At 57.0% G+C, this 12,271-nt stretch overlaps 4 protein-coding genes across 4 annotated transcripts; 3 read left to right on the top strand and 1 right to left on the bottom strand.

Annotated features, from left to right (window-relative positions):
* Window positions 1-483: 483 nt before the first annotated feature.
* On the top strand, window positions 484-2,404 carry TGL3 (triacylglycerol lipase; the record flags this gene model as incomplete). The annotated part of the gene is made up of 3 exons (XM_071055992.1): window positions 484-549; window positions 616-1,674; window positions 1,739-2,404. The coding sequence occupies 3 exons, from the start codon at window positions 484-486 to the stop codon at window positions 2,402-2,404; spliced, it is 1,791 nt and encodes a 596-aa protein (XP_070912093.1).
* Window positions 2,405-5,697: 3,293 nt separating this feature from the next.
* MFIFM68171_00571 (uncharacterized protein) lies at window positions 5,698-6,360 on the top strand (the record flags this gene model as incomplete). Its single annotated transcript, XM_071055993.1, has 1 exon — window positions 5,698-6,360. One exon carries the CDS (start codon window positions 5,698-5,700, stop codon window positions 6,358-6,360), a length of 663 nt encoding a protein of 220 aa, XP_070912094.1.
* An 895-nt stretch (window positions 6,361-7,255) lies between these two features.
* Window positions 7,256-8,676, top strand: MFIFM68171_00572 (Extracellular GDSL-like lipase/acylhydrolase; the record flags this gene model as incomplete). Its single annotated transcript, XM_071055994.1, has 2 exons — window positions 7,256-7,411; window positions 7,507-8,676. The coding sequence occupies 2 exons, from the start codon at window positions 7,256-7,258 to the stop codon at window positions 8,674-8,676; spliced, it is 1,326 nt and encodes a 441-aa protein (XP_070912095.1).
* Window positions 8,677-9,339: 663 nt separating this feature from the next.
* Window positions 9,340-12,168, bottom strand: ERB1 (Ribosome bioproteinsis protein erb1; the record flags this gene model as incomplete). The annotated part of the gene is made up of 9 exons (XM_071055995.1): window positions 9,340-9,718; window positions 9,789-10,423; window positions 10,494-10,658; window positions 10,715-10,853; window positions 10,911-11,187; window positions 11,242-11,354; window positions 11,408-11,557; window positions 11,616-11,705; window positions 11,774-12,168. 9 exons carry the CDS (start codon window positions 12,166-12,168, stop codon window positions 9,340-9,342), a joined length of 2,343 nt encoding a protein of 780 aa, XP_070912096.1.
* Window positions 12,169-12,271: the final 103 nt, after the last annotated feature.

Consider the following 12,271-nt stretch of genomic DNA (forward strand, 5'->3'; position numbering starts at 1 on the left):
CGATCTGGTGGGGGGGAGACCCACCTGGAACGGCAGTGCGCTTTCACATGCCAACACTCAGGACAAACTGTGACACGCGAGCAGACGGGAGGCGAAGCATTCCCTCTCCCAATACACGTACCTTTCCTCCTGCCGAAAAGCCAGCGAGTACGAGCCGCGTTTGATGCACTAGTACTAATGCCAGTGGAGCGACGGCGGAAGGGGCGAACCTGCCTTCCATCTGCCCCGCTTGAGTTTACACGTACCTACCTGAGTTTGCCGTACGTTTATTTTGACGTCCCTTCCGTTTGCTCCCCCCAGTCCCACCTAGCTTGATATGCTCGATCGTGGGAAGCCTGTTGCTGGCGGTATCTAAGCCTAGTTCTATCCGTTTTTTCTCTTTTCCGTGTTGTATTTTCTTTTGCTTATGGTTCGTCGGCCACGCTCGCACTTACACAGAACGTATAGGCATAGGACACTGGCATAGGTAGGCGGCGGGGAAAGATGATGTGGCTGATTCTCAGGACAATCTGGCGGCTGATCGTGTACGTGGCTGGGTTCTGGCGCCGGGTGCGTTCTCTTTCTGCCCGCCCCCCCCCTGGGTCCCTGGAAAGCTCCTGTTGATGGTCGTTGCAGAAGCTCGCAGAATGGTGGAACCGTCGCTCGCCCGTAGAGATCTGGCTCAGCGCCTTGCGTAACGCCAAGTCCTTCGAGGACTGGGAAGAGGCGGCTCTGCACCTCGACAACATCCTCGGCCTCGACCTGTGGCGCAGCAACCCCACGAGCAGGCACTATGACTATCGCCTGATCAACGAGCGTCTCCAAAGTATTCAGACCGCGCGTGCAAACGGCGACATCTACGCTCTTGTGAACTGGCTCCGCTCCGGGCTCGTCAGAAACCTAGGGAACATCACGGCCCCGCACCTCTACAACCGCAGTTTCGCAGGCACCAAGTTTCTCATTGAGGAGTACATTACGCGCGTCGCAGAGGCCATCGAGTCCATCGCAGCGTTGTCGTCCCCCCCTCGCGCTGGGACATCAACACCAGGCGGGCCAGCGAGAGACGATGACGACGCCGAGGTGAGTGCGAGCATTGCCGGCGGCTGGAGCATCGGCTCGAGGAACTCGGAGGACGCGGCGCATCCAATGATGAACGCCACCATGACGACGCAGACCAAGCTTGACTTTGTACACGACACTAGACAGGCGTTTGGCCGGAGCGCGCTCGTGTTCCAGGGCGGTGCAATCTTTGGCCTCTGCCACCTGGGCGTCGCCAAAGCGCTGTTCCTGAGAGGCCTTCTGCCTCGCATGATCGTTGGGACGGGGACAGGAGCGCTCATGGCTGCTTTGATCGCAACACACGCCGAGGAGGACCTGGGAAAGGTGCTGACAGGTGACGGTATCGACCTATCTGCTTTTGCAAAGACGGGCGACAACCCCTCGCAGCAGAGCCAGCAAGCCGTGTCGTCAATGCGGGCCCGGTTGGCAACTCTGATGCGTAGGGTGCGGAGATTCAGGAACGAGGGCTATTTTCTAGACGTCAAGGTCCTCGAGGAGTGCATCAGAGCCAACATCGGCGACGTGACTTTTGAGGAGGCATACCACCGCAGCAAGCGGGTTCTCAGCATTACGGTCGTAACGGCGGGGCAAGCGGGTATCCCGACTGTGCTCAACTATATTACTGCTCCCAATGTGGTAAGGTGGCGCGATCGGGTGGGAATGGGAATGCAAGGGGAGTCGATTGCTAATATGATCGCAGCTGGTGTGGACGGCCGCTGCAGCGTCCAATGCGTCGACATCTACACTCTATGGCCATCGGGAGACCAAAATCATGTGCAAGGACTCTAATGGAGATATCGTCCCCTGGAAGCGCGCTGCAGCCGTCAACTTCAAGCACTGGACGCACGTCTCGTACAAGGATCAGGAGTCCCCGCTGCTGCGTGTCGCCGAGTTGTTCAACGTGAACCACTTCATCGTCAGCCAGGCACGGCCCTACTTGATTCCTTTTCTCCAGAGTGACATGCACGGGCCGACACTGGTAGAAACGCGCAGTAAGTTTAGCGCGGCCGCGGGGTTCTTTGTGCGCATGGCGGGGCTGGAAGTCCGGCACCAGCTGCGCCAGCTCGACACGCTAGGGCTCCTCCCCCTAAACATCCGCCGCTTCCTCGTCGACGAGCGGGTCCCGTGCGCCAGCATGACGCTCGTGCCTAACGTCTCGGCGGCCGACTTCCCTCGGCTGATGGAAACGCCAACCAAGCAGACGGTCGAGTACTGGATCCTGAAGGGCGAACGGAGCGTGTGGCCGGCCGTGTCGGCGCTCAAGGTCCGCTGCGCCATCGAGATGGAGCTTGATCGGGCGTACCAGGATGTTAGACGACTAAAGGCTAGCGGGCTCCGACGCAAGACGAGCGAGATCGCACTCTAGGGCGCCTCGGTGGAGAGCAACCTGAAGGGCAAGGGTGGAAAGCATGGGTAAAGTGTGACAGTACACTAAGCCACAGCATCAGTTCTCTCTACACTATGTAGACTACACCAGAATCCTGGCCAAAGTCGGCCCGGTGTGTAACCAAGATGTCCTTCTAGAAGCCTTCCGTTTCGGACCGATTCGATAAAAATGCGAGATGCTCAATGGACATGCCTCTGGGATTTGATCTGCGGCCAACTTGCCAGGGCCAACACCGTGTTTTTTTTTTTTTCGGGTTGGGAGCGATGCAATGCAAGACAGACAGGGGTGCTGGAAGCAGTGCAGGGGAGGAGTGGGTGGGAGTTGGAGGGGGGAGATCATGGGATGCGGTGGGTGAAAGGAAAACATTGGGTTGATGCGACATCCACGTAGGTACCGTGTCAGGGAAACCGGCAAGGAGGGACGCGGGTTGCGCCTGACAGTTACCTTGCCACTTTGCTGCTGCACTACATGGGTGGATCAAAAGCGATGAGTGCATGCACATGGCCGGTCTGGGTCAGGGGAAGAAACCAACCACTAACACAATACGTGCACTTCGCTCGTACGGCCACTCCCCCTCCCAGAAAAAATACTCCGTAGCAGACGGCTATGTCTCGGCTAGCCTAACTGAGATGACGATCCTCGACGGGGCTTGAATCTCTTGCAGAACACGCGGAGGAGCGGTGAGAAGAAGAAAAACACATGTGAGGCTCTGCGCGTGGCTTGGCAAAGAGCCGTAATTTGATGGCGAGTTGTGGGGAATGGGATTTGCCGCTGGCTGGTTGCGTAATTCAGTAGGTGGTGACGAGGGCAGATGCGATCAAAGTGATTCCGAGCTTGGTACAAATGCGTAGTGTACGAGGGACCAGGTGCAGTCAAGCGCTTCGTCTGGTCTCACGGCCAACACTAGACAGTCGTCATGTCTTGGCTTCATTTGGCTTCCTAGTCTACTCACGTACCGGCCTTCTTTGCGTGCGGGAGACGTGGTCGTGTGGAGATTATGGTGTCGGCCCAGGATCGGATGGGTCGATACGAAGGGATGCGCTCGGCATATCCAAGTGGTGAATGATGGGATCAACCCGTGTTCACTCCCAGGAGTGTGTGTGTGAAATTGTCGGGTTCAGGACCGGATCATCAGATGGCGCAAAGTATTGGAGGAAAGAAGTAGTCGTGGAAGGACCCCGGGCTAGGGCAAGCCGGACCTCTCCGGTTTGCAGGGGGGGTTTTGAGCTTCTGGAAGGTCTCTTAAGCATCCTGGTTGCAACGCTAGCCTGTTCGGGGGATCTACGCCTCTAAACGGATCACATAAGCTGCTGACGAACTGCTGCTACCGAGCCCTCTGGAGTTCATCCAGCAGATTGTATGCGGTATGTACAGGCCCCTTTGCGAGAATCCGTAAAAGGCAGTTTTCAATCTTTCTTTTATCGATTCCGGTAGCGCTTTCATGAAGGAACGCCCAGGGTCGACGGCGTCGGCATTTTTGACGAATCGCGGGGCAGCTCAGCCGGGGTCCTGGAATCCGGCCGAGCATGGGGTGTTGCAATCAACGCAACCAGGACCGCATCAGAGCAGAGTCCTAGATATCCAAGTCCAACACCAAATGCAGTGAATCACGAACCCGTCGGCCCATGTGCTAAGAAACCGCTGAGAGTTCGGTTAGTATGCGCACGGTGGGTGTTACAGACGCGAAAGGCAGATTCCACGGCGGTCCCACCAGCACACACAGCCTTGTCTGCACGAGACCATGGTGAATGGCGATTCAGAGATTTTCGACTCTTATCTAGCTCGCCTCAACCTCATGGTTCCTAGACGAGGTATGCCATATCTGCTTCTCACCCAGTTCGCAGAAATGGCCAGAGCGATTCATCATCACTCGAGAAGGCATGGGACAAGAGTATCAACCGAAACCCAGCTGTGTCCGGGCATATCGCTGCATACGGAATCCAGCGGGCGATTGTTGATGTGCTGGGCTGATGATGTATAATCAAACCGGGACTACATGGAGAGTAAAGACGATGAGACGGGTGCTAGGACAGGGCTTGAGCTGGGCTGACCCCTTCTGCGGCCTGGCCGTCTACCCAATTTACGTATACACCTCCATGATAATAATTTCTAGCACGACAAGGGTCGCTGTTGGAACTTAGCAAAACGGTTCGACGCCACAAACTGTCACCCCCGGTGTGCACTTGTGTCTAGATAGTCATGTGGAGCTGGAGCTGGAGCTGGAGCTGCCCGAACTCCAGGGCCTAAGCAGGGTAGGGAGTGCGGGATGCTGGAGAGTGTAAACCCTGCAAGTGAGGCGGGCAAGCCGTCCCGTGAGCCAGGGGGTACGTAAGTAGATGGGACGCGATATTCTGTGCCGGCGGCCCTACTTACCAATCCATTTGTTCTTCCCTCGACGGCGGTGTGTTGGTGACGGTGGGATGGTCAGAAGTGCCGGCGCAGGCGAACATCTTACCTGCAGGGCCGTCGCACTTTGCTTGGCCCGGACAAAAGAACGCGCAAAGGTGCCGTAGTAGCAGCTGATGATAGAGGCACCGTAGCATGGGTCTCTTCTCTTGTTCGGGAAGATTGATGTATCCCATAGACTGCCTCTTCTTTCCTTGGGTACGTTAACAGTTTTATATTGTACAGTACCGAGCAGCTGGCCACAGCCGTCGTCGTCCTCTGCGTCCCCCTCAGACATGAAATATCGGATTGGGAAATTGTTTGGGAGCGTTTAGGTAACGTCTCTTTTTATACTCTTTCTTTTCCCTTTATCTTTATCTTTGTTTTTATTTTACTAATTTTTTTCTGCGACTCCCAAGTTTCAATCCGTAATGTCGCCAACGTTTCCATCCCATCCGTTTTATGAACGCACCCCGCACTGCGCCCTCCTCTTGGATTAAAAAAAAAAAAAAAAAAGAGAGAGATGCCCAAAAGAAATCAAAACACCCGATCAAATCAAGCGAGCAGATCGCCAGAAATTGGCACACTCCCCTTCCCACACAGCCCCCCCTCCCTCCCTCCCCACTTCCCCCGGTCTTTCCTTGGTGCAATTTAAACCTTCTCTCGTCCCGCTGTCTTCGTTGGCACCACTCTCGTCCTCTTGTCGACCGTCAAACATCATCTGGTCCCAAGACCGCTTGCACTCATCGTACCCCTTCAGCCCCCTTCTTTACAGTGAGACATACCTCCCAGCAGCCCCCCTTCGAGCTAGAGGCATGCTGAAAAGGCTTTTCCCAGAATCCTCGGCCGTCTCACCGTCATCGATCCCAAGAATACCCATCTACGACATGCATTCCCCAATCAGAACGTCCTCCCAAAGCGACGGATGGATCGACGTCGGAACTGAGTTCGCGGCCGGGCGCCACACCAGGTCCAGGTCGCCTCAGCTCAACAACGACAATATCTCGTCGGTTCAGCTGGCCAACGCTCATTCAAACAAGGCCGCCGTTGCCCAAACCGAGCAAAGCATGGGCTACAACGCCAACTCCTTGTCCACCGCAACCGCCTTACACCAGGCCGAGTCCAACGGGTCCTCCACCGAGACAGGAGGTACGGACAATACCATGACAGACATCCACGCAACCAGCAGCCCGAGCCTGCTTGGTGTGCGGGCCATATGTCCAACCGCCGCTCTGACCAAATCCAATATGGAACAGCACCAACGTGAGCTGGCGCAGTTCCGGACTGACAGCGTCTCGGGCTGGGTGCACGGTGCCGGCATTGGCGACCGCCTGACGAGGGGGCTCGCGCCAAGCGCCCCGCGCAGCATGATGGCAAATTCGATGCCCAGCATGGGAAGCACCGTCGCCAGCCAGGATTGGCAGCACGTGCAACTCGTGCAGCCGCCCATGCACACTGACGACCAGGTTACCGATGCCGGTGCTTGGTGTGACGACCTGATCGGGCCCGCCGTTTACACTCTCTCCGGTATCAGCCTCAATAGCGAGTAAGCCATCATCTTGGCGGTATGCTCGATATCCTCGTGGGCCACTGTTCCATCAATAAAAGCTCGGGCGGAGATGGGGGCGGTCTGGCGTTTCTGTCTTGTTGTTTCTTGCATCATTTCCTAGGGTATGTTCTCGTTTGATAATATTCTTTTGATGTCCCAACATCATCTGTCATGGAGTGGATATGGTGTATTGGGCCGCCGATACCACTCCACCCCCAGTGGGTATGTAATATCGGCAGGAAAGAATAGAAGGGAGGTGGACGGTGTACACGGATACAGGATGGTTTCCAAATTGTTCACTGGAGGGATGTTAGCAGGACGTCAAAACGGCTTTGCTTGTTCTGAAGTTGGTTGCCGTCATCACTGGGTTTGTCTTGTCAAGATTGGTACCTGAAATTCAAGGATGGGTTGACCGTCACATCTCCTCCCGTCACATCTCGGCCCGTCATTGCTTCTGCCACCCTGTGCTGTTAATTATATCTTCTCCTCCCACATCCCCACCACAGTCCCAGAAGCCTGGTGCGGGGTCGGGGCTAAGGCCGGACGACGTTGCATTCACGGATGCTCCGCGTCCACTTTCTCCATCAGCTAGGACATTTTGGAAGCAGCATAGCGCTGTTCCGGTTCAAGCATTGCTCCGCGATCTCTTTAGTCGAAGGTCAAGCCGCGGTACCGCTAATGATTCATTTAGCCTGATTGACACGGCGAGCTGCTTTCATTCCGGGTTACCGGACTCCCGATCGACGGCGTCGTTATCCGCAGAGATGAAACCGTTACAACGGGTTCCTGCGTCTTGATCAGAAGATAAATACCAGTGTTCTATCCCGCCAGCTGCGTGGACGCGTCGAGATGGAGGGACGGAAACAGCGTCCGGCATCCCTGTCTGCTCGTTGCCAATGTCTAACGCTAGGTTCGGCCTCCGGCGACTTCTCTTCGGCCTCGCGCTGAGTGCGACCTGTTTCGTGGTTGCCACATGCCACGACCACTGGGTCGACATATGGGCGTCCATGCCGCAAGAGGTGGAACCCCATAACCTGCCCAGCGCTCCCTACGTCAGTAACTCCCACTCAACCGCTCGCCACTCTCCGAGGGAGCGAATGGCAGGCAGACGAGAGATGAACCACCTAACTCATTACCTGCATTACAGAACGGCACCACCGGCGTCTTCGAGAACACCACCCTCCGCCAGACCGTCTACCTGACCCAGGATGCCTCGACCATCCGCCTGCACTTCAGCAACGTCTTTGGGGGCTCCGACTTACCCATCACTGCCGCCACTGTCGCCCTCCCCGTGAATGGGACCGCCGGCTCGAGCGCCATCCGCCCGGAAACCCTCAAACATGTCACCTTCTCCGGGCAGCGTTCCTTCCTCGTCCCGAATGGCGCCCTCGTGGTCTCGGACCCGCTCCGGATCCCCGTCAAGGCCCAAACCAGCCTCACCGTCACCGTGTACCTTGCCTCCGGCCAAGCCGGGCACCGCATAACAGGCCATCCGGGCAGCCGCACCACCAGCTGGCTCGCCACGGGCGACCTCGTTTCCGCCGCCGACGTCGGCTCCATCGCCGGCACGCAGAGCATCGACCGCTGGTTCCTCCTCTCGGCCGTCGAAGCTTGGCTGCCGCGCAGTCATGCGGCCCTGGCCATCATCGGCGACAGCATCACCGACGGGCGGGGCTCCACCACCAACGGCAACGACCGGTGGCCCGACCAGCTCCTGAAGCGCCTCCAAGCGTCGCCCCGCCGCTCCCGCCGACACACCTCCATCTCCCTCGGCGACATCGCCGTCATCAATCAAGCGGCCGGCGGCAACCGCGTGCTGGCCGACGGCCTGGGCCCCAACGCGCTCGGTCGGATCGGCCGGGACGTCCTCTCGCACTCGGGCGTGCGATACGCGCTGCTCTTCGAGGGCGTCAACGACCTGGGCACGGCGGCGGCGGACGCGGCGTCGCAGACGGCCGTCGCCGACCGGCTGGTGCGGGCCTACGACCAGATGATCGCGCGCATCCACGCGGCCGGCATCGCTGTCTTCGGCGCCACCATCACGCCCATGAGCGGGCCGGGACAGGCGTACGGGGAGCCGGCGCGGGAGGCGGCGCGGCAGCGGGTCAACGCGTGGATCCGCGCGAGCGGCCGGTTCGACGCCGTCGTCGACTTTGACGCGGCCGTGAGGGACCCCAGGAACGAGACCCGGCTGCGTCCCGAGTACGACACGGGCGATTATCTGCACCTGAACCCGGCGGGTTATAAGGCCATGGCCGAGGCGGTCGATCTGGGCTTGTTTTCGAAATTCGCCGACGGCGTGGACGCCATGGTCTAAGTGGGCTTTGTTTTTGGGGTTTTGGGTGGAGCGTGAGGGATAGGGTGGGGAGACTGAGAGACGCCGGGCTTATTTACTCAGATTAGGGCTGGCGTGGTTTGTAAACTAGGACAGGGGGAGGGGGGAGGGGACTTATTTATAAGAAAGAGAAAAAAGAAAGAAAAGGGTGATAGGAGAATAAGATAGGAGATAGGAATAATGTACGCTAGGGCAATTCTAATAAGCAAGGGATGCGGCGGGAACCTAAATTATTCCGTCTCGGATGTCTGCAGCCATGCTAAGCGGTGAGGCAATCTGCTGGTGTAAGGAGAGGTCCGGATGCGGCGAAGTTACGCGGATATGATGCAGGATCCCAAATATTCTCCCCATTTGTGCCTTAGATTTTGCAGCCCAACGCATTGTGGCATCAAAAGGTCTCCCCCGCTCACTGGAGACATTATATTGGTGGAAAGATTTGGAGTCATTGCAATAACGGCCTGGGCCCGGGAAATCACAACACAAAGTGCTATTCCTACCCAATAACAGAAAACATATATGGTATTGATCCCTGAGGGCTCGTTTCGAGATGCCCGCAGACTCCTCGACGGATATCACTTACGTACACACCACCCTGTCTCCATGACTGGGTCTGAGCACCAATCCTAGTCCTCCCCCCCCGGTCCATTACATCCACAGCCGGGCGGTCCCGTCAGCCCCGGCGCTGACACACCACGGCTCCCGCGGGTGCCAGTCGAGATCCAACACGCCGAGCTTGTTGACAACCTTGTGTCCCTTGAGCATCTTCACGGGGACGATGGTCGGGTTCTCTAACTGGTCGTTCGGAACCTTGCCGTGGAAGATCTGCAGCGTACCGTCGTCACTCGCGTCGGCGAAAAGCGGAAGTCCGCCCCTGTGATACCGGACCATGCGGATCGCCTCGCTGTGGAACCTCATCGTCTTATACGGCCTGTTGGACAGGTCGAGGTCATGCCAGAGGAGACGCTTGTCGTAGCTACCGACGATCAGGTTATCGCCGCCGGGATGGATATCAAACGACGAAATCCTATACGCAGTCAGCAACAGAACGCATGCGCCTATTCGCCGGGAGCAAGTGGGGGTTTGAGGGGACGTACCACTTGGCGCCAGGTTGGACAATCTTGACCAATTCTAGCTTCTGCAGATCATAGCACCGAATCGTGCGTTGTGTAGCCACGAAGAAAAGCGGCTTCAGTGGGTGGAAAGCAGCCGTCTGGGCAAGCCCCGAGAGTTTCCGGAAGGGTATTTGAGTGAGGTGTTTTGAGAGAGTGTGGATGGCCACGGAGCTCCGCTGGCCGGTCGGCGACACCGTGGCAAAGTGGTCGCCCCTCCTGTGCCAGTTAATGACCTTTACCGTTGTTCTTACGGTGATCCTGACTAAGACGCCTTCGTCTTCAAGCTTCGTGCCTGGCCGAGCCCATTTCGCCGGCGGTTCCTTGCCGGTCTGAAGAGTCTGCTGTTGTCCGTTGGTAGCATGCCCGAAGCCCGCCGCTAGAATGTCCCGGCTTGCCTGGTCGAGAGCTGGAGTTACGCTGGCATGTGTAGGAACCATGAGGAAGATGTCTTCCCCCGCTGCAGCAGCCAGGATAAAGGAGTCCTTGGTTGGCCTCCAACGAACAGTGTTGACGGGCTCGTCGCTGCTCAGCTTGACGGACCACACTTGCCGGCCGGTTAAGAGTTCCCAGACGCGCACGGTACCATCGTCACCGCCCGTTGCCAGCGCGATGCCAGTCTAAAGCAACAGAGTCAGCAAACCTGGCTTTGCAAAAATTCAGCTTATGAGAGCTGAAGGCGGTACTTACCGGGTCAATAGCCACGCTTCTTACTCTACCCTCATGACCGCGGAAGAGTGTCTGGACAACAGTGGGGAAGGGCTTGAGCTCAGATGGAGAAGGCAGCTTGGGGAGTAGCGAATTGGGGTCGATGTTGAGCCTGTTCTTGCGCACACGAGGAGCAAGATACAAGTCCTATTGAGCCAGCGTCAGTTCTGCAGAGATTACACCAGGGCGCTCCGTTCACGTACCATGCATCGTTCGAACCTTTCCTTGACCAGGTTGCCCCAAGCAGGGACTTTCCTCAGCGCAGTATATTTTTGGGGGAGATATTCCTTTTCTCGGTCTTCTGGGTCTGCGTTCTCCCACGCCTCTCGCTCCTCCTTGGTCCTAAGCTGACGGTCAATCGCTCTGTCGTCATTACGGTGTAGCTTGAAGTCTACATACGGTAAATACTCTTCCGGGGGATTGTAACTCATGTCGTAGCCTGGGGGCGGGAGCTTAGGGGCCGGGATATGCATCGGATTCGTCGCCTGCGGCTCCTCATTCTGCCATAGGTCGAAGTGCACCTCTTCCTTCTCTTCCTCTTCCCTCTCGCGTTCCTCAGGGGGCTTGTACGGCAAGATTCTGCCTTCCCGAATAGCGCGGACTAGTTTCATAACCTGCTTGGCTTCGTTCTTGGAAGGAAGAAAGCGTCGCTTGGGTTCAGGGGCACTGCTGAGAGCTACTTGACGTCAGTTACCGTGAACCCAAAAGGTGAGGTCAGTATTATCCTTACGCATCTTCTCCTCGGTGGACGTGAAGTACTCCACGGTATCCGGGTACGGGTCGTGGAGGTCATCAGGCATAAGCCCCATCTGGACCCGGCGAACGAGGTCTAGCTCCTCTTGTCTGGATTTCGGTTAGGGCTCATCGAGCGTGTCTCGGGCTCAGGGGCAACGTACGTGAGATTCAGCGGGTTGCCAGTGTTCACATCCGTCAGACCCGTCCACCCCTTTGGTACCTCAATGCTGTCAAGGAGGCTCTGCAGAGCATCGCCCGTCGCGGGCCGCATAATCTTCTTGCCATTGATGTCGTAGCCAATGTGGGGGTAGCTGGGGAGGCAAGAATTTAGCATGGAAACTCCGTCTCTCTGTTGCTGACAACACCGACCTGTCATAAAAGCTCGGGGGAATGTTGCCTATCGTGTTGACCGGGGCCTGGGCGTCTGTGTCGTCGGAATCATAGATGGGGTCAATCTCACTGTCAAGACGGGGTCAGCTTAGTCATTGTTGGGTCTCAGGACCATCTTCCCTGGTAGGTAAACACACTCGTAGACATATCGAACGCCGCCGTTGGCGTCTGTTTCGATTCTGTAGTTTTTCTCGTCGTCCTCAGCCTCTTTCCGCTTCGGGTCGACGCCGGGTTCCACAATCTCAGGTTTCTCTTCGCCATCATTGTCTGAAGGGATATCGTCGCTTAGAATTGCATCATCTTCTTCCTCGTCATCGTCCTCGCTGCCATCGGTGCCATCGGTGCCATCGGTGCCCTCGCTTCCGCTCTCGTCAGCATTCTCGTCCTCGTCTCCATCATCCGAGGGGATGTAGTCTTCTTCGTCTTCGCTCTGTGACAAAACACCGTCGAACAAGCCATTGGCGAGCTCGTCGTCGGACTCGGAATCCGGCGCCCTCAACTTGCGCTTCTTCTCCGTCAATGTTGAGCCCATTGTGCTGGTTGGCTTGGTTTTTTGACAGGACTGGATCCAGCAGCGCCATCCAAAAATTCCTTGCTCAACGCGAGACTTTTCTGCCAGTTTTATCACTTTTTGG

Source organism: Madurella fahalii (assembly GCF_045866475.1).
Source record: "Madurella fahalii IFM 68171 DNA, scaffold_1, whole genome shotgun sequence".
Classification (NCBI taxonomy): Eukaryota; Fungi; Ascomycota; class Sordariomycetes; order Sordariales; genus Madurella; species Madurella fahalii.